The sequence below is a fragment of the Danio rerio genome, chromosome 14 (genome assembly GCF_052040795.2).
Source record: "Danio rerio strain M-AB ecotype USA chromosome 14, GRCz13ab, whole genome shotgun sequence".
Lineage (NCBI taxonomy): Eukaryota > Metazoa > Chordata > Actinopteri > Cypriniformes > Danionidae > Danio > Danio rerio.
The window spans coordinates 54,160,445-54,182,827 of record NC_141034.1 but is presented as its reverse complement, the minus strand read 5'-3'; the positions used below and the strand labels follow the sequence as shown (position 1 = coordinate 54,182,827).

General features: G+C 37.7%; 2 protein-coding genes across 3 annotated transcripts in view; both read right to left on the bottom strand.

Moving 5' to 3' along the window:
• Positions 1-22,383, bottom strand: part of nsd1a (nuclear receptor binding SET domain protein 1a) — a 1,446,438-nt gene that overhangs the window by 938,909 nt on the left and 485,146 nt on the right. The window lies entirely within an intron of this gene.
• synpo (synaptopodin) overlaps positions 1-22,383 on the bottom strand; it is a 61,676-nt gene that overhangs the window by 10,821 nt on the left and 28,472 nt on the right. The window contains exons 1-2 of one of the 2 annotated variants that reach the window (XM_087282029.1): positions 13,706-13,815; positions 1,758-3,556 (exon numbers count right to left, since the gene is read on the bottom strand). In XM_087282029.1, the coding sequence (XP_087138155.1) occupies positions 1,758-3,224 (1,467 nt within the window). In that variant the 5' untranslated portion in view covers positions 3,225-3,556; positions 13,706-13,815. Of the gene's footprint in view, positions 1-1,757; positions 3,557-13,705; positions 13,816-22,383 lie in introns of those variants that run through there. The other variant, XM_087282028.1, reaches the window with a different exon arrangement.

Here is a 22,383-nt window from a genome sequence, read left to right as displayed (position 1 = left end):
TGGGTGGGCTGTTATCAGCGTTATCGTGAGACTCCTATCGCGGAAAAAAAAATCTATTCTAATCTATTCTTAAAGTTGGGTTGGGAGCTGGGTCTATTCTACACAAGCCATGGCTCTCTTTCACCTTGATAATTTAGTGCGGATGTATACCTGACTAATGAGCCGTCTGATAAAAAAAGTGCCCTTCTGAATCAAATTAGCAGGATGCCTGACTTTAACTGCAGTTCGGCAGTTTCACTTTAACTCATGAACATTTCAGTCATGCCCCCGTCACAAACTGGGGTAATAGATGCAAATAAGAAGAAAGGACTGGTGGTAGTGTAATGTAATTTAATAACGCACGCCAAATGGAAAGAAAAAAAACTTCCGCATTTCGTGGTGTGTGTGTTAGTGTGTGTGTGTGTGTGTGTGTGTTAGTGTTTGTGTGCGGTCCTTTACTGACAGCCGCGTGTGTGGATCTTGTGGGAAAATATGCTGAAAAGTCCTACATGACGGTAATAGTTTAATTGCTGTGTTTATTTCAATGATGCCACTAATATCTGCATACTCCACATGTCTTAATTCCGTTTCTGTTTAGTTCAGTTATGACTTCAGTCGGATTAACGTCATCAAAAATCACTGTTTGGAGTTTATGTAGGCCTACAGGTAAAAAATTCATGTTAAACTGAATAAACAGTTTGTAAACACAAGAGCATCTTATTGAACATCATTTATTTTCATCACTGATTATCATAGTAGAGCAGTTTCTCAAGCAATTTGTGATGCATTTTGGAAACAGGAGATAAGCCCCTGGTCTAATGCGCCACCTGGCTAGAGAAACCCGTTCTCAAAGACTTATTATTTGGGTAGCACACATATTGTAAATGCCTTTGGCAGAATTCAACTGAGCCATTTTAATCTTGATTAATGTAGATTAAAAAATGTATCTATGCCCACCTATTATATATGTGTATATATATATATATATATATATATATATATATATATATATATATATATATATATATATATATATATATATATATATATATATGCATTTGCTGCCACTAATACAATCACTAATCCAACAATCTGAAAACTGACAAAAGTCACTCTAAAGCTTTAAATAATAAATAAATATTCACTTATAGTTTGAAGTCTCCACGATATCAACATTACGTTCATGATCAAGATATATGGACTTACTGAATACCACCCAATGTCTACTTTAGATGTACAGTTGTAGTCAGAATTATTCGCCGTCTTGTTTTTTTTCTTTTAATCAAATACTTCCCAAATGATGTTTAACAGATTCAGGAATTTTTCACAGTATATCTGATAATATTTTTTCTGCTGGAGAAAGTCGTATTTGTTTTATTTCGGCTAGAATAAAACCAGTTAAAAAAAAAAAAAGATCAATATTATTAGACCCCTTTTTTGGACTTGTATAACTGTTATACAATGACTTGCCTAATTACCCGGACTTTAACCAAATTAAGCTAGTTACGCTTTTAAATGTCACCTTAAGCTACATACTAGCATCTTGAAAAATATCTAGTCAAATATTATTTACTGTCATCATGGCAAAGATAAAATAAATCAGTTTTTAGAGATGAGTTATTAAAACTATTATGTTTAGAAATGTGTTGAACAAATCTCTGTTATAAAAATATACACAGGGCGGCTAATAACTCTGACTTCAACTGTACTTTGGTCTGAAGAGCACAGAAGAGGTGCAGAAATGGAAAGGCTTAAAAGAATGAAGAAGGTTTCCACACCTGTGGGGCGATGCCAGCTTTTTTAGCGGAGAATACAGGACGTGGAGCTTGAACATTAGACCGAGGTGAAGCCACGCGTTCAGGAGAACTGATGGATCCTGCAGTTTGAGGCGTCAGGGGAGGAGAAAAACAATGAGCTGAGCGATAGGAGGAGGATGAAGTGTACGGTGATGGGCTTGTAGGGAGGGAGGTTTGTCTGGAGTATGACTGACTGACGGGTTTTGGAGATCTAGGAAGAGTGCTGTATGGGTCTTTCGTCGGGTTGAAGATAAAAAGCGATGAGCTGAGCTGATAAGGCTGATGTCTAGACAGCTCCATTTCGATTTTAGTGCAGCCGTTCTCTAAGGGAACCTCTGGAGGTGGTGCAGGAGCTGGCGTTTTGGCAGGGATGGTCTTTTTCTGAGTGGCTTGTTGAGCTTGGAGAGTTTTAGAAATCTGTGCACTTATATTGGAAGAGTTCACTATGGCCTTCACTCGCCCGGGCATGTTAGACGGATACACCCATGAGGGAGGTAAAGACATTGTAGGAGACGGAGATCTGAGATCCTTGCTGTCATGGACGAATTTTTCCATCCTCGATTGGCGTTTGGCAAAAAGTTGAGCTCCTTTTCCTGAAGCGTTGGTCAGGGCCTGCTCGGGCTTGTGTTCCGTCCTGGCACGTGTCCTGGAGCTCTTCAAACTGGAGGCCCACTCCGGCACCACAGCTTCTTCGTGAATATCCTCCTCCTCGTTTTTTGCTAGAAAGTTTGAGGCTTCGGCTCCGAGCGCCAGCAGCTCCTCCTCCTGCGCCGCGTCTGGCTGCGGCTTCGCTTTCTTCTTCACATCCGTTCCCTGAACCAAAGAAAGCAGCTCAGGACTCGGAGCCACCGTCGGCTTCTCCTGAAAGGTGAACATCGATTTGCGGGTTCCTCTGCGCACCCGTCCCTCATCCAAAATGCCTGTTTTGATGGGTGTTACGGGTCTTGACTCGCTTTTTAAGTGTTCAGGAACAAACGTAGGCCTCGGAACTGAAGGCCGGATGTAGAAGGAAGAAGCTCGGGGTGATGGAGAATGAGTTTCAGGATGGCTTGGAAGAGGAGGAGTTGGATATGAAGGTGGAGGTGGAGGTGGTGGAGAGAAAACTGGTCTTGTGTGCATGCTTGAGAAGTTTTGTGGTGTCATTGAGGATGGGATTTCTGGACTTGTAGCTTTTGGAGATCCTACTGTTGTCGGAGAGAAGAACGGTCGAGCTGTTCTGTTTACGATAGTCTGCTGTTTTGTTGTTGTTGATTTTCCATTGCACTGTTTGCTGTAACCATTCTGGACTTCCTCATAGCGAACTCCATCTTGGCTAGATCTTTGCATGGCTGTAGAAATAGTATCCTCATCTTTCACATGCTCTTCTGAGAGCTCTTCATCTTTCTCGTTGACCGGTAGAAAGTGTCTGCTTTCCTCATCCTCGTGAGTAAACTCCCCGGCCTCTTCCATGATGTTATTATTATTGCTGATTCCACCGGCTGACCGGGCGAGAGCTGTTTTGATGTTCCTGTTATTCAACTCTCTGTGCTGGTTGTCAGTTGGCTGTGGTTTGTCCCATGTCTGTGGACATTCATTAGATGGATTAATTACATTCTCGAGCGCCTCGGATCCGCCTCCTCCAACGCTCACGAGCGTGAAAGCGTTGACTCTCTGTCTGCGACGGTTGAAAAGCTGGACGCCTTTTGAGCTGGAGTTGGCTTGGAGCTGAGCGGCGATGATCTGACTCTTGGTTCGAGCCTCCTTTAGCTCCTTTTCAGACAAACTGGCACTGCGGCTGAGGTCTGCAAGGGTACAACAAGACAACAATTAACTTGGAGAAAATGTACGATTTTAAAATACATCACACCAGACAATACATCGCTTTAATCTATTGAAAATACTATTTCAAGAGTTCACACTTAGCTGATGATTGATTACAAAGCTTGTTTCACGAGTTCCCATTTGCATTCGTTTAAGTATAAAGCATATTTGGCGTGCTGTCCGGGGGCTCTGAGCTCGAGGAGACACCCCAACTCGAGTTATTCCCCTTATCAGGAAACAAAGAGGAGTTGGGATTCGAGCGAAGTATCTAGCCCGGCCCCAGAACGCTCCCCCGGGAATGCAATGCAAGAGGTGAGGTGACGGGGTGGTGGAGGGTAAGACAGCTTTGGTATATATAGGGGTTGCTCAAGAACTGATTTGATGATGGGATAATTGTCAATGCTTATTCGATACTGAAACTTCTGCGCATGCTCCTCCCGAAATTTGTTTACAAAACATCACTTGGCATGCTGGGGTCCGTTCTTCGTACGTGGATTACTCAGTTAGCTGGATTTGGATATTGACGATTTGACACGATCCAGGATCGTTTCGTTCTTCAAAGCTGATCCGAGAGTTGTTGTCAAAGCAACAGTTCTGCTAGCTCAAACCTGGTCGGGAGCAGGTTCAATTCATATAAACAGGATTAGATCGGCTCAGTTCAAGCAAAGATAATACAGAAAGTATGTTCTGAATTCTGATATTTTCTAACAGTAGTTATATGCACTTGGGAAAATAGTACATATTTTTAACTATATAAATATAAAGTTATAGTCATTAATAAAATTAAGTTATACATATTAATAAAACGTATGCAATCTGCACCCTCAAAATGAAAGTACAAAGACTGCCACCTGGTGGTGCAAAGAGAAAACTTATCGATTCGAACTTTTTAGATTGCTTTAGTACAAATTGTGTATAATAGAAATGCAGAATATGTGACTTTTTTTTAAAAGCAATAATACATTTATGCAGTCATAAACATGTTTTGATAGTTAATATGCCGGTGATTTGATGCTTCACAAAAGTTGCAGACGCCTTTACCAATATAAAAATGCTTTTGTAAACAACCAGTAATTCTTTACACCGATTAAAAAACGGCTACTATAATAAAGAAAATCTTTTCTAAATGTAGAACTAAATAAATTGTTTTGCATTGAAATACATGATGAATACTCGTGACACATGAAAGTGTAAAGCCTGCAGCTCACAACAAATGTGGAAGGTTATTGTGTCATATTTAACAAACCGTTTACTGCTAATTTGATGTAATTTAGCTCACATGGATAATTGAATATTAATCAGATGATGTCATTACGCTGCTGTGCCGTCAGCCAATCGTTGCATTGCTGATCATGATTTCAAGGATCAATAGATCAGTCCTTCAATATACACGCAGCGATCTCAGATCAGTTTATCCAGACATTCTAATCTGATTCGCGAACTTGTTTGAAGAACCAAATTAGCGAGAGATCAGTTATCAAGATAAACAGATCCAGCATCTGCCAAATCATCTTAGATCATTTAAGCGAGGTACGAAGAACAGACCCCTGTTCCTGGAGAGAGTCCTGAGCTTGTAAGATCCCCGAGCTCGGGGCTCTCTCCTGTTGGCAAGGCGAGAGGGGAGTTTAAGCTCAGGTAGATCTCGAGAACTGTAGTAGCTAATGAACAGAGAGTGATTGCTCTTAAGAGATAACTACTTACTAGGAGCATGTTTATGGTGCCGATTTGGATTAGTCAGTTAACTTAAGTTGCATGTTTTTTAGATGGTGGGAGGAAACCGGGGAACCCACCTGAGCACGGGGAGAACGTATAAACTCCAGACAGAAATGTCGGCTGGCTTGGTAAAGACTAGAACCAGTGACGTTCTTGCTGTGAGACAGCAGTGCTAACCACTGGGCCACCATGCCACCCATCTAGAAAGGAGGAGGAGTAGGGGTGAAAGGGGGGATTCTTGGAACTAAAGGTATATATAGTGGTTTAGGAATCGTCTGATTGGTGAATCATGAATAACTAAATAATGCGGGACCGGCTGCGAGCAATCATAAGCAGGTGATGCTCTCGAAATTAGTTTATAAATCAACTTCACTAAAAGTCACCTCTTCAAACTTCTCACATTTTTGGAAGAAATATCAAGCTCCCATAATGCAATTCAAAAGCATAAATAAATGGGGAAAAAAAAAAACATGAATCCCAAAATATGGAAAACTGCTAATTTATTACATAATTATTTAAGATTTTTCTAACCTGTAAATATTTAATTGTATAATTAAAACACAGTGGGTTTAGTCCATGACTATTCTTTAATGGCCCAGCCAGAGCCCAGACCTAAACACAATTGAGCATCTCTGGAGAGACCTAAAAATGGCTGTCCACCAATGTTTACCATCCAACCTGACAGAACTGGAGAGGATCTGCAAGAAGAAACGGCAGATGATCCTTGAAGAGAAGAAACTTGTTGCATCTTTGCCAAAAATAAATACACTACACTTAAATGCACTTTATTAGGTACACCTGCCCAACGGCTTGTTAACGCAAATTTCTAATCAGCCAATCACATGGCAGCAACTCAATGCATTTATGCATGTAGACATGGTCAATACCATTTGCTGCAGTTCAAACTGAGCATCAGAATGGGGAAGAAAAAGTGACTTTGAATGTAGCATGGTTGTTGGTGCCAGACGGGCTGATCTGAGTATTTCAGAAACTGCTGATCTACTAGGATTTTCACACACAACCATCTCTAGGGTTTACAGAGAATGGTCTGAAAAAGAGGAAATATCCAGTGAGCGGCAGTTCTGTGGGCGCAAATGCCTTGATGATTCTGGTGGTCAGAGGAGAATGGCCAGACTGGTTCCAGCTAATAGAAAGGCAACAGTAACTCAAATAAGCACTCGTTATAACCGAGGTCTGCAGAAGAGCATCTCTGAACACACAACACGTCCAACCTTGAGGCAGATGGGCTACAGCAGCAAAAGACCACACCGGTCTCTCTTCACTCCTGTCAGCTAAGAACAGGAAACTGAGGCTACAATTCACACAGGCTCACCAAAACTGGACAGAAGAAGATTGGAGAAACGTTGCCTGCTCTGATGAGTCTCCATTTCTGCTGCCACATTCAGATGGTCGGGTCAGAATCTGGCATCAAATCAGAATCAGTCACCAAATCTCAATCCAATAGAGCACCTTTAGGATGTGGCAGAAATGGAGATTGGCATCAGGGATGTGCAGCAGACAAATCTGCAGCAACTGCATGATGCTATCATGTCAATATAGAGCAAAATCTCTGAGGAATATTTCCAGTACCCTGTTAAATCTATGCCCCGAAGGATTAAGGCAGATTTGAAGGCAAGAAGGGAGTCCAACCCGGTACTAGTAAGGTGTACCTTATAAAGTGGCCGCTGAGTGCAAATGTAATGCACATACAGTAAAATCACAGGTCTGTTTTATTACAGACGTCATCTGGGCAAGCTTTGGCAATTATTATATTTCATTTCATAGGTTGTCACGATCATTTGGGTGCTGTATAAGCTTAAATCACAGCTTAAATGTGCTCAAATGGGAGTATAATTATCTTAAAATGTCAAAGGCATTATATGGCTTTTGAGAAATTCAAGCTTCCATGAGTCACCCAGTTAGAAAGACGAAGCATTGGTTTGCGGACAGACTCATAAAAGAAATGCTGAGGAGGATTTCTATTGAAAATGACTCTCTTTTTTTTCGACCGTATAATGTTTCACACATTTATAGTTCTGAGAATTGTTCGTAAATAAATCGCAGCGCTGATATTTGCAGTTCTGCGCATAGTTTGGCACAGACGGATGTAAAAACAGTCATCTGTTTGTTGAAAATGGCAGAGGTTTATTGACTGGGCTAAAAAGGCCCATTCCGAGCTGCAGAAAGTATTTCCTTCACCAAGGGCTCGACAGTCCCTCCCTTAGCATTCCTCAACTGCCGAGAAAATTCCCCGCTTGAGATTTCAGCATGTGGAGAAATCTGTCTGAGGCGCAGGAGCCATCGCTTTATATCCTGACAGGTTCATGCCTTTACTTCATCACTTACAACACAAAGCCTACATTTACATGCTTCAACTTTGACCTGCCGTGATATACAGTTGCATCAACGTTTCTGTAACGTTTGCCTAAAAGGATCATTCATACACAACTGAAAATGCTGTCATCATTCAGCCTACTTCTCTTTAGGTTGTTACAAACCTGTTTAAGTTTCATCTGTTGAACACAAAACGAGATATTTTGAAGAATGCTGACAACCTGTAACTCTAACTTCAACTGTAGGAAAACAAATACTGTGTGAATGGTTACAGGTTTTCAGCATTCTTCAAAATATCTTCTTTTGTGGTCAATAGAAAAAAAGACATTTTTTTTTTTCATTGAACACAAAAGAAGATATCTTGAAGAATGCTGACAAACTGTAACCACTGACTTCAATAGTAGGAAAACAAATACTGTGGAAGTCAATGGTTACAGGTTCTCAGCATTCTTCAAAATATATTCTTTTGTGTTCCACAGGAAAAAGAAACTCATAAAAGGTCTGGAACCACCGGAGGATGAGTAAACAACAAGTAGCCTAAATGTTTTCATTCTATTTTTTCAGCATTCTTCAAAATATCTACTTTTGTGTTCAATAGAAAAAACACTCATAAAATATGCCTTAAAATAATTTTCAACACTAAAGAAGATATTTTGATCAATGGTGAAAAAACTTATCTTTTTTTTTATTTAACACAAAATAAGATGTCTTAAAGAATGCTGAAAACCTATAACCATTGGCTTCTATATTAGGAAAAACAAATACTGGAACTCAATGGTTACAGATTTTCAGCATTCTTTAAAATACCTTCTTTTGTATTCGACAGAACAAAGAAACTCATAAAGGTTTGGAACCATCAGAGGATGAGTAAAAGTAAGTAGCCTACATTTCTATTACATTTTTTCAACATTGTTCAAAATATCTTCTTTGGCGTTCAATAGAAAAAAAGAGACATATAATATGCTGGAGAATATTTTGACACCAAAGTAGATATTTTTAAAATGCTGAACACCTGTAACCATTGACTTCCATAATATTTGTTTTTATGGAAGTCAATGGTTACAGGTTTCCAAGATTTTTAAAAATATCTTTTTTTGTGTTCGACAGAAGAAAGAAACTGATAAAGCTTTGATACAAGTTGAGTTGAAGAATTTTATGAAGAAGAGAACGTTCTTCAACATTCTTCAAAATATCTTCTTTGTGTTCTACAGAAAAGGACACTTATAAAACATGCTGAAAAATATTTTTCAACACCAAAGATATTTTGAAAAATACTGAAAACCTGTAACCATTGACTTCTATAGTATTTGTATTTATGGAAGTCACTGGTTACAGGTTTCCTGCATTTTTCAAATGAACTTTTTTAATGTTCAGTGGGAAAAAGAAACTCAAGGTTTTTTGAACCACCTGAGAATGAACAAACAGTAAGAAGTTTATTACATTTTTCCAGCATTCTTCAAAATATCTTCTTTTCTGTTTAATAAAATGACACTTATAAAATATGCAGAAAATTTTTCAACACAAAAGAAGATATTTAGAAAAATGTAACCTGTAACTATTGACTTCCATAAAAAAAACAAATACTATGAAAGTCAATGGTTACAAGCTTCCAACATTTTTCAAAATATCTTCCTTTAATGTTCAACAGAAGAAACTTATAAAGCTTTAAAAGAAGTTACTGTTAAGTTTAAGTCACTAGTTTTAAGAAAACTCTGTCGTAGGAACAACAAATACTGGAACTCAATGGTTACAGGCTTACATCATTCTTCAAATTATCATCATTTGTGTTCAATAAAAACCACCTGAGGATGAGTAAACAATAAGTAGACTATTTTTTTCATTACCGGTTTTCAGCATTCTTCAAAATATCTACTTTTGTGTTCAACAGGGAAAAGAAACTCGTAAAGGTTTGGAACCACTTGAGGGCGAGGAAGCAGTGAGTACATGTTGATTTTTGGGTGAACTATCCCTTTAAAGATCCGAGCGCCTCAGGAAAGGAAAACAAACCATCACAATCATCCTGTTGACTGTTAACAATTACATCACTGGCTTCGCTTACTTAATACAAGCGTGGTTAACCTGTGCAACATAAACACAATCTGCTTCCCTAATAGTTCTTTGAATAATTAACCGCTCCAGGTTTCCCTGAGGTAGTTCTCAGCTTTAATCCTCAACTTCAGACTTGGCAGCAAACTTGAAAACAATCCAGTGTGTGTGTTTTTTTTCTTCATCCAAGCAGGTAGGTCTTCGTCTTCCAGGATTAAAGGCGTAGTTAAAAAAGCAAGAGTTATAAATCAATCCCGTTTGCTTTATGTGCATGTTTGCTAGACTCAAAGGAGCTTTTATATCGCATAGCATAAAATTATAATAGAGCATGAATAATGTGCATCTGCCTTTCATTCCACCAGCAAAAACTCTTCTTAATTTAGACTGCCCATGCAACAAAAGCTCTTGCACTGTAAACGATTTTCCTTCTTTACAGACGTTTTAAAATATTTAAAGCAATAAACACGCATGAAACTTTTCTGCAGGAGTTGTTTTTCCTACTACAGAGTTTTCTTCAAAATATCATCCTCAACTCAACGTTTACATGTTTTAAAGCTTTATGAGTTTCTTCTGTTGAACAAAAAGAAGATATTTAGAAAAATGTTTGAAACCTGTAACCATTGACGTCCATAGTATTTGTTTTTATGGAAGACAATGGTTACAGTTTTCAGGATTTTTCAAAATATCTTCTTTAGGGTTGAACAACATTTTTCAGCATTTTTAAGAGTGTCTTTTTTTCTATTGAACACAAAAGAAGATATTTTGAAGAATGCTGAAAACCTGTAACCATTGAGTTCCTGTATTTGTTTTTTCTACTACAGTTTTCTTTAAAATATCTTCTTCGACTCTACAGCTGCTTGTTTTAAAGCTTTATGACTGTGTTTCTTCTGTTAAACATAAGAAAAGATATTTAGAAAAATGTTGGAAACCTGTAACTTTTGGCTTCCATAGTATTCGTTTTTATGGAAGACAATGGTTACAAGTTTTCAGCATTTTTGAAAATATCTTTTTTTGTGTTGAAAAATATTTTTCTCCATTCTTTATGGGTTTCTTTTTTCTATTGAACACAAAAGAAGATATTTTGAAAAATGCTGAAAACCTGTAACCACTGAGTTCCAGTATTTGTTTTTCCTACTACAGAGTTTTCTTTACAATATCTTCTTCAACTCAACAGTTACTTGTTTTAAAGCTTTATGACTGGTTTCTTTTGTTGAACATAAAAAGAAGATATTTGGAAAAATGTTGGAAACCTGTAACTATTGAGTTCCATAGTAGGAAAAACAAATACTGTGAACATCAATGGTTACAGGTTTCCAGCATTCTTCATAATTTCTTCTTCTGTGTTTAATAGAAAAGAGAAGGTTTTCAAGAACAAAGAGTGAGTAAATGATGGCAGAAAAGTTATGTAAACTAGTCATTTAAACCTTTGCTATCAGTTAAAGACAACTCAAACATCAACCTTTTTAATTTTTTTAACATCATGTATTCACAATAAAGTAAATTTGCTTTTATAAATCACACCCTCACGACTTTCTCTTTAATAATATAATTAAATACAAATTATAAACAGTAAAATGATATAAAGCAGCTAATGACTATCAAAATACAGCATTGCTCACAGTCAAATAAACAGTGCTAATGTTGTTTTGAAGTCATATTTACATCTGATTTCTGATTGAAAACACAAAGTATCATGGTAAACACTACAGGTAGTGTTCTGTTGATTACTAAAGAAGATGTTTTAACAAAAGCTGAAAACCTGTAACCATCAACTTCCATAGTAGGAAAAACAAATACTATGGAAGTCAATGGTTACAGGTTTCAAGCATTTTTCAAAATATCTTCTTTTGTGTTTAACACAAGAAGGTTTTAAACAAGCAAATGATGAGGAAATGATGGCAGAATTGTAAGTTTTAAGTAAACTAGCCGTTTAAACACATTAAAAAGCCAAAAGCCAGTCATTTACCTTTTTAATTTTAAAACATCCTGCATTGACACTGGGGGAAAGTTGTTTTTTTTATTCACACATCAGGACTTTCTCCTTATATTATAATTAAAATACAAATTCTAAACCGTGAAATTGTATTAGAAGCCAATGACAATTAAAGTACAACATTGTCCACAGTCGATTAAATAGTGCTAATGTTGTTTTGACATCTGATTACAGACCGAATACACACACACACACTTTTAAAATGTCCACTACACCCTTGCTCTCACATACCAACTTTTATTTTTGAAGAAAGATTAAAAAACCTGTACCCATCGACTTCCAATAGGAAAAACAAATACTGTGAAAGTCAATGGTTACAGGTTTCCAGCATTCTTCAAATGATCTTGTCTTTTTGCGTTTAACAGAAGGAATGTTTTAAACAAGCAAAGGGTGAGCACATGAAGGAGTTTGAAGTTTAAGCACTATTTAAAACTTTGCTATCACACTGTAAAAAAATACATATATGACCAATTAGTCCTGACAGCATATGTTTTTAGGTCACTGTAACTTATTAAACTATGATAATCATGTTGTTACTTAATTTTATAAGTTCCACTAGCTGTTTTAAGTTAGAATATAAGTCCAATGCACTCATAGGGTTAATCTGATTCAGCTTAAAATTAAAGGCAACCAGTATTTTTTTACAGTCAAGGCAAAAGCCAATCATCAACCTTTTTTTTTTTTTTAACATCATGCATTGCCTTCACACTGAGGTCAAGTTGGTTTTATAAACATCAATTCTGACTTTCTACTTAATAATAAAATTAAAATGCAAATTCTAAACAGTGAAATTGTATAAGCAGTCAATGACTATTAAAGTACATCACTGCCCACAGTCGATTAGATAGTGCTAATGTTGTTTTGACATCTGATTACAGACCGAATACTCAAAGTACCATGGTAAATATTATAAGGAGCAGGGGAGCGCGGGGCACAAAGTAAATGGGGTTAAATGTAACTGAGTTTTAAGGTATTTGCTCAGGGTAAACCATGGCATGCCTCCGAGGTTTTCACCACAGTGTCGGCAGAAGTCTTCCAGCCAATTATTGAAAAAGTTTTGGATGAGAAACACAGGAGAAACCATTTTTGCAGCATAAAAGTTTTTTTTTTATATATATAATAGTCAATATTTTTTTTATTTTTAAAAAAAATCTGTGAAAGTATGAACGTGAAATCTTATATTGCTGTGATCACCGTCTTCAAGGCTAAAAGATGAAACCGTTTTGAAAGATGTAAGAAACAGTGACTGCCAGCCAGTTTTGAGCACACACGACACAAGCGGGGTTAGTTGTAACAGGGCGTTACAATTAAGCCACACACTATTGCACACCAATTAAACCAACACAATATTGTTTAATTTTAAGTGTAATGTTGAGAACTTTTTAAATAAAATGATTTTTAATAGAAATGTTTTTGATAGCCAAAAAATATTTTAGTGCTAATAATACTACAAATAAAAGGCATTGTATAATAATGGATAATAATCCAAATGTGTTTATGCAATAAATAAATAAACATACTGTGCAATGTAGAATAAAAATACATTTTAGAGAACAGAGAAAATACACTATTTAAAGTAAACTGGATTTAAATTAATTGTGTGTAATCTGCCTTTTTAAGCATGTGTTACAACTAAGCCCCTGTCTGATACAACTTGCCCCGCAGGTGGGGTAAATAACATTTATACTCCTCTCACTTTTGGCAACACTGCACAGAAACCATGGGTCTGGCGATCATACTTTCAGTGCTCATTTGTAGGAGAAGCTTGTGTTTTGTTGGTAAAAAACAAATGTTTTGTCTAACCCCACTACTTTGTTTATTATTTGACCAAAAGCAAAAAGAGTTACTTCGTGCCCCGCTCTCCCCCATGCCACAAGTGAACGAATGCGCGAATATAAACCAGCAAGCTGCTTTCATTGCTAAATATTGCTCTCACTTAAAAAAAAGCCATCACATCATATGATTTAAAAGAGCGTATTTACCAAGAAGTTACACACACACGCACACATAAAACCGTCTATAAGCCATACTAAACTTCTCGTACCTGTGTGAACCGTGAACGCGCCTCTTTCCGCTGCTGCTCCGCGAGTTTTCTAATGTAAGCTCGTGGATCGTATTTCGTGTGATGGTGATCTGATGACTGGGGCACTGGACGAGCTCTGAGCTTTCCTTTCGCTTTTTTAAGGATGTCTCTGCTGTGTGGCGCTTCTGGCTCGCTGTGTTTTCTTTGCTTTAACCCTTAATTCAACAGTGAGTAACCGGGACACAGAGCAGAGGCTATACTAGCGCGGTCACGCGGAGAGTTTTGACATGAGGGAAAGAGTCAGCCCACATGCAAGATAAAACACTGGTAATTTAGTACAGATTTCCACTTAAATAAATATGCCTTGTGATTTTTATGCATGCAGAAGATGAAGTAATTTGTTTAGTTACTCACAGAGGTGTTTTAATCAATACAGAGGTCAGATTTGGCTGTCGGATGTTAAAGTGATGCTTTACATTAAGGTTGTATTGGTAATCCATTTACTAACATGAGCAAACAATAAACAATTAATTAACTACAGTGATGTTCATGTTGAAAACTAACAGTTGTTCATTGTTAGTTCATGTTAGCTGTCGGTGCATTGACTAATGTACGAGTTTGGATGTTAATAATACATTAGTAAATGATCAACTATGATTAATAAATGAGCATTGTTCATACTTTGTTCATGTACGAAAATACCTTAACTAATGAAATCTTATTGTAAAGTGAGGCCATTTAATGAAACTTATTATTAATGTAGTTTAATACAGTTAATTTATTACTTGATAAAGAGCAGGGGTGTACAAACTCGGTCCTCACTACTGAAAAAAACAGCTTAAACCAGCCTAGGCTGGTTGGTTTTAGCTGGTCGGCTGGTTTTACAGGGGTTTTGGCCATCCAGGCTGTTTTCCAGCCATTTCCAGCCTGGTTTTAGCTGGACAGGCTGGGAGATGACCAGCTAAAACCAGCTTGACCAGCCTAGCCAGGCTGGGAGGCCAGCCAAACCCAGCTATGTCCAGCTTAAACCAGGCTGGCCACGCTGGTTATAGCTGGATTTAGCTGGTAATTTTCCAGCCTGACCAGCTAAGACCAGGCTGGAAATCGCTGGAAAACAACCAAAAGGCCAAAACCTCTCTAAAACCAGGCTGGTTGACCAGCTAAAACCAGCCAACCAGCCTAGGCTAGTTTAAGCTGGATTTTTTAAGCAGGGCTAGAGGGCCATGCTGCATCCCAATTCGCATACTATCCATTCTAAACAGTATTTGAAAATATAATTAGTATGTCCCAAACCATAGTATGCCAAAGGTTCCCTGATGGTCAACTATTTCCAGTAAAAAAAAGTGTAGAACCATCCATACTCTACCCAGGGGTGCTCATCCCTGTTGCTGGAGATCTACCCTCCTGCAGATTTCAGTTGCAAACCATATCAAACACACCTGCCTCTAATTATCAAGTGCTATTCAGGTCCTAATTTATTGGTTCAAGTGTGTTTGATCAGGGTTGGAGCTGAGCTACGCAGGAAGGTAGATCTCCAGGAACAGGGTTGAGCACCACTGCTCTAACCACTAATATTGCTCACAATACACTGCGCATTACACGCGAGTTTGATAAGAACCAAGACCAACCATTAAGTAGAGAGGCTTCGGTAAAGTTGAATGACTATCATTACCATCTAGCCCACTGGAAAATATTAAACTTAAGATGTGTTTGGACATTCACTTCTGAATGCATAATTACCCAAAGACCTGAGGAGATTTCTCTGCATGAAAGACTCCTGAATAGCCAACACAACCTCACGGCAATTCGTAACTTTTTCATTTAGTGGCTAATTCGTACAAATTCGTACGATTTAATTCGTACATTTTAGTACGATTTGCGTATCCCCCAATGACGGTTGGGTTTAGGGGTGGGGTTGGGTGCCACGCCTCTTTTTTAAAATCGTACATTTTCTTACGACTGAACTCGTACAAATTCGTACGAATTAGCCACTATACTGCCAAAACATAAAAAACTTAAGTTTCTCGTGAGATCAGGCTGGAATAGCAGATAATCCTGCTACTGCTTGTCCAGTAAGGTAGGTAATTAAATATGAAAGAAATATGGATGATCTGTCGAGATGGATGTAACGAAGCAAAAATAACAAGCTGTTAACAAGGTAGTATGTCCCAAAGCTTGCATACTCTTCTGTCATACACAGAAAAGTTTTTTTCCTTCACAAAAAGTATATACTTTTAGGGAATAGTAAGTATGCAAATTAGGACACAGCACCATTGTCCTGGAGATTTTACCTCCAACTAGCTTCAACACACCTGCCAGGGTGTTTCTAGTATATCTAGTAAGAGCTTGAGTAGCTGGTTCAAGTGTGTTTGATTAGGGTTGGAGCTGAACTCTCCAGGACTGAGTTTGTACACCCCTGATTTAGAGGTGCAGAAATGCACTATGCATGCATGATATCAACCTGTCCCTTCTTCAACTTCAAAACAGCGTGTTTTGCTTCCCTTAAAGCGACAGTTCACCCCTAAATGAAAATGTACTCACTTTACCCTCAAGTTGCTGTAAACCTTTATGAGCTTCTTTATTCCGTTGGACACTAAAGATATTTTGAAGATAGATGAAAACCATCAATGAAAAAACAAATACAATGGAAGTCAATGGTTACAGGTTTTCAGCATTCTTCAAAATATCTTCTTTTGTGTTTAATAGAAGAAAGTCTAAAAGGTTTGAAACGAGTATAGGGCAAGTAAATGATGACAGAATTTTCAGATTAGTTTTTTTTTTAATTCTTGAAACAAGACTACAGTAATTTATAGTAATTACTATAATGGTGGGCGACGCGGTAGCTCAGTGGTGAGCACTGTCGCCTCACAGCAAGACAGCAAGAAGGTTGAAAGAAATGATATTTTACAGACTTATCTTTCAAACTAACCAAGCTTACTTAAGCAAGATCATTTCTATACTGTTGTACAACGTTATAATTATAAATGTAGTTTATTTATTTATTTATTCAATGTCTTATTTTTTTTTTATTAATTTTATTTATTGATTTAATTTAATGTCTGTTTTGTTAGTTTAATTTATATTTTAACGGTTTACATTTGGAGAGACACAGTGGTTCAGCTGTTAGCACCGTTGCCTCACAGCAAGAAGGTCACTGGTTCAAGCCCCGGCTGGGTCAGTTGGCATTTCAGTGTGGAGTTTGCATGTTCACAGTCCAAACACATGCGCTATAGGGGAATTGAATGAACTAATTTGGCCAAAGTGTATAGTGTGTGTGAATTAGATTGTATGCGCGTTTCCCAGGACTGGGCTGCAGCTGGAAGGGCATATGCTGTGTAAAACATATGCTGGATAAGTTGGCGGTTCATTCCGCTGTGGAGACCCCTGATGAATAAAGGAACTAAGCTGAAAGAAAATTAATAAATGAAGACTATAATGGTGTTTTGAACCAAGCAACTACTTGAATTAATCTGTTATGGTAATTCTTTAGCTGTGATGGTAACATGGTAAAGTAAGTTTAGGGAAAATAATACAATCACAAGTGACTTTTGTTTAAAAATAAGTAACCAAAAGAGTACTTTAAGCAAACTAATGTGAAAGCATCTTTCTATCTTTTCTATTTTTGTATTTTGACTTTTATTATTATTATTAAGATTGACTTAAAGCAATAGTTCACCCAAAAAAAATAATTTAGGTTAATTACTGTACACTCATCCTCAAGTAGTTCCAAACCTTTACAAGTTTCTTTTTGTTTTTAAATGTAAAAGAAGATATTTTAAACAATGCTGAAAACCTGTAACCATTGACTTCCATTTCTTTCCTACTATGGAAGTCAATGGTTACAGGTTTTCAGCATTCTTCAAAAATATCTTCTGTTAAAATACAACACTGTTCACAGTCGATTAAATAGTGCTAATGTTGTTTTGAAGTCTTACTTAAATCTGATTTCAGACCGAATACTCAAAGTACCATGGTAAACAATGCAGGGAGCGTGTCAAAAGTGAACGAATGTGTGAATATGAAACAAACTTCACCTCAGTTGCATTCACTGCTAAATATTGCTCTCATTTAAAAAAAAAACAACACATCATATGATTTAAAACAACACAATTATCAAGACGTAACACACGCACACATAAAAAGTCTATGAAGCCTATTAGACTTCTCGTACCTGAATGAGTTTTGTTTTTTTATTAAGGCTGATTTAAAGCGATAGATTACCCAAAAATGTTTAATTTAGGCTACTCACTGTACACTCATCTTCAAGTGGTTCCAAACCTTTACACGTTTCTTTTTGTTGTTGTTGAACACAAAAGTAGATATTTAGAAGAATGCTGAAAACCTGTAACCATTGACTTCCATTTGTTTTTCCTACCATGTAAGTCAATGGTTACAGGTTTTCAGCATTGTTCAAAATATCTTCTTTTGCGTTCAACAGAAGAAAGAAACCCATAAAAGTTAACAACTCCTTGAGAGTGAGTTTTTGGGTGAAGTCTCCTGTTAAATGCTCACTGACCAGAGACCAGTGTTTTACATTGTTCCTACAAACTTCAGTAAGCACTGACTGCTCCACTACTGATATGCCTAAGGAATCAGCAGGTTTGCACATTCTGTTCCCCGCTAAAAGAAGTGTCCAGATTTGACGCGTCTGGTGTTGAGTCAGTATGTCAGCTCTTTCAGAGCTTCGGGTGTCAGATAGATGGACACCTGAGCCGGAGGGTGGAGTTCAGTTCAGACCGCAGACGCTTGCTTACTATGCAGATCCATCTTACCTGACCCAAAGCCCTCGACTTAAAATCAGAGTTCATCCAAAACTGAAAACTCTCTCGCCTTCCTCGCCCTTCACTTGTTCAGAATCTGTTTGCTGAAGACAAAAGAAGATATTTTGAAGAAAGCTGAAAAACCTGTAACCGAGGACTTTCATTGTAGGAAGAAACAAATGCTACGGATGTCAATGATTTCCAGCACTCTTCAAAATATCTTCTTTAAGTGTTCATGAAAAACTAATAAAGGTTTGGAAACAATTAATAGGGGATTTATTATGGTGAAATCACTTTCATGAGGGGTTTAAATATTTGTGTGGAAATATCCACATTTGTGTAGAAACAAAGTGTGAATATAACCAGCCTCTAAGGGTAAAATGTATTAATTTAAATTAAATTAAATTTAATTTAATGTTATTTTATTTATTCATTCATTAATTAATTTTCTTGTCGGCTTAGTCCCTTTATTAATACGGAGTCGCCACAGCAGAATGAACCGCTGACTTACCAGCACGTTTTTATGCAGTGGATGCCCATCCAGCCGCAACCCATCTCTGGGAAACATCCACACATACTCATTCACACTCATACACTACGGACAATTTAGCCTACCCAATTCACCTGTACCGCATGTCTTTGGACTGTGGGGGAAACCAGAGCACCCGGAGGAAACCCACGCGAACCAGCAACCTTCTTGCTGTGAGGCGACAGCACTACCTACTGCGCCACTGCGTCACCTAATTTAATTACATTTTTAACAACAGCCTGCAGAAACACTTTGATTGACGTTCTCCTTTTGTACGTGTCACCAGAGAGGAAAAGCCCCGCCCACTAGTGACCATTTCTGGATATCTTCAAGGCCTCCATCATCTTACCCCAGACATGCTCATTAATGTTCATGTCTGGTGACTGGGCTGGCCAATCCTGGAGCACCTTGACCTTCTTTGCTTTCAGGAGCTTTGATGTGGAGGCTGAAGTATGAGAAGGAGCGCTATCCTGCTGGAGAATTTGCCCTCTCGTGTGGTTTGTAATGTAATGGGCAGCACAAATGTCTTGATACCTCAGGCTGTTGATGTTGCCGTACCCTCTGCAGATCTCTCGCACACCCCCATACTGAATGTAACCCCAAACCATGATGTCTCCTTCACCAAACTTGACTGATTTCTGTGAGAATCTTTGGTCTATGCAGATTCCACTAGGTCTTCTGCAGTATTTGATGATTAGGATGCAGATTAACAGATGATTCATCAGACAAATCTACCTTCAGACATCTTTCCAAATAATCAACTGGAAGTCAAGTTATTATTTGCTGCTCTTACAACTGAGATCCAAGACAGCTTTTGTCAGGTAGTGTATACATACAAGCAGAAATTGTAGCAAAATGATAATTTAATTATTGATTTAATGATCATTCATTTAGACTCACGGCTAGGAAGACTTTTGCTACTCGTATGCTTCCATAAATCCCTATTCCAATTTTCTTGGCACAGTGAAATCTGGGCTCTCGGGTTGGACAGATCAGGGAAACTCCTCAACCTGGCAGTCTCACAGCTCCATTTCAGAGGTCAGATTTCCCTGTCGGATGTTATGGTTCGCTTGGAGGATGGGACAAAAAAGAACTAAAAGAAATCACACTTTTCCTCTGGAAAATGTGTGTAAACTGAAAAGATCATGTATAAATGTGGCACATGCATGAAACACTGGCAGAAATGTGTGTCCATAAAAATGATGAACAGAATTGGTGACAAAGGGCAGCCCTGCTGGAGTCCAACATGCACTGGAAACAAATCTGACTTATTGCCGGCAATGTGAACCAAACTCCTACTCTATTCATACAGAGACGAGACGGCCCTTAACAGAGCACCTCTGACCCCATACTCCCCGAGCACCCTCCACAGAGTGCCATGAAAGACTTGGATGCCTTCTCCAAGTCCACAAAACACATGTGGACTAGTTGGGCATTCTCCCATGAACACCTCGAGCACCCTGGTGAGGGTATAGAGCTGGTCCAGTGCACCACAGCCCGGACGAAATCCGCATTGTTTTCATTGTTTTCATGGTTTCACAACCATTGGCCGAATCCTCCTCTACAGTACCCTGGCATACACTTTCCCCGGGAGGCTGAGGAGTGTGATCCCCCTATAGTTGGAGCACACCCTCCAGTCCCCCTTCTTAAAAATGGGAACCACCACCCCGGTTGCCCAGTCCAGGGGGGTGTGTGTGTATATAGATATATATATACATATATATATATAAATAAATATATATATATTTATATATATATACACACACATATATACATACACACACACACACACACACACATATATATATATATATATATATATATATATATATATATATATATATATATATAGGCTCTTCACCTTTGTGTATTATACAAGCAGAAAGACACTACAGATTGACAAATATTCCTGGTGTTGGTCAACATGGTGTACTTTTGAGGATATTTTAGTCGAGAATGTAGTTATTTAGATTGCAATTATGCAGTTTATTTATAAGGAAAGTGCCTATTTTTAAATATTTATCATTTTTGAGAGACAGCGCGTCGGTGTGCATTAGTCAAAGACGGTTGATGTTGTCTATCCACAAGATGGCACCAGGACTGCATATTAAACTTAGAAGATTAAAACTGTTAAGCGCGAATAAGAAGCTGATAAACAGAAGCGTCACGGTTTTTAAGGTAGACCGGATAGAGCCAATAAGAAGCTGCAAATAAGAAGATGGATTCAGCCTCGTCCCTCCTTAACGCAAACACAACAGCAGTCTGGTGGCTGCGCTGCTTTTTCCGGGGTTAATTATTGTGATATTGTAATGGTCGCTTAATGTTTGATGCATTGTTTATAAATGTCATATCACTTTTAAGAGTACCTTTGAGATGTAAGCACCTTATTGGTAAGCACGCATGTATGGGAGCACAGTTCAGCGAGCTCTACCACTGTATCATTCTTTTATTTCAATAATGTAACATTTTATTTTGTGTGGGATGTTTGAATGTCTTTTTCTTTTCCTTTTGCCTACTCATTGTCGTTGACTGGCATGTATGTAGTCGACAGTGCTTGGGAGAAACGCATAAAGGCCAATAGGAAGAGCGAAATAGTTTCGGTCTCCTTTTTTCATTCCTGTCACCGGGTAAACGCGGGACACCCGTCACAATACCGACGACAACAGAGAAATACTGTAGACTGTAATAGACTGCAGGGAGAAATCTCTGTAGACGGAGGGCATTTCATGTCACGTTCAGCCTTATAATCTTAAATGTGAGCAAAATCAGCCCTTTTTTTTGTCATCACTAGACATTACGCTATAGAGAGTCACTCAAACACTAGCTCTAAAGTGACGTTGGTGAATTAGTAACGGCTTCTGGGACGCTCTATGGCCTCATCCTGTGGCCTTGTGACAACGCACGCCTCCCACCAGTGCTGATATACAGCGATATCGCACTGCTACTCATGTGATATTGCTCATATATAGCTATATATGTATATATATGTATACAGTATATGTATATGTATGTATATATATATATATATATATATATATATATATATATATATATATATATATACATACATATATAGCTATATATGAGCAATATCACATGAGTAGCAGTGCGATATGGCTGTACATGTATGTATATATATATATATATATTTATATATATATATATATATATATATAGCTATATATGAGCAATATCACATGAGTAGCAGTGCGATATGACTGTACATGTATATATATATATGTATATATGTATGTATGTATGTATGTATGTATGTATATATATATATATATATATATATATATATATATATATGTCTTTATGTATGTATGTATGTATGTATGTATGTATGTATGTATGTATGTATGTATATATATATATATATATATATATATATATATATATATATATAT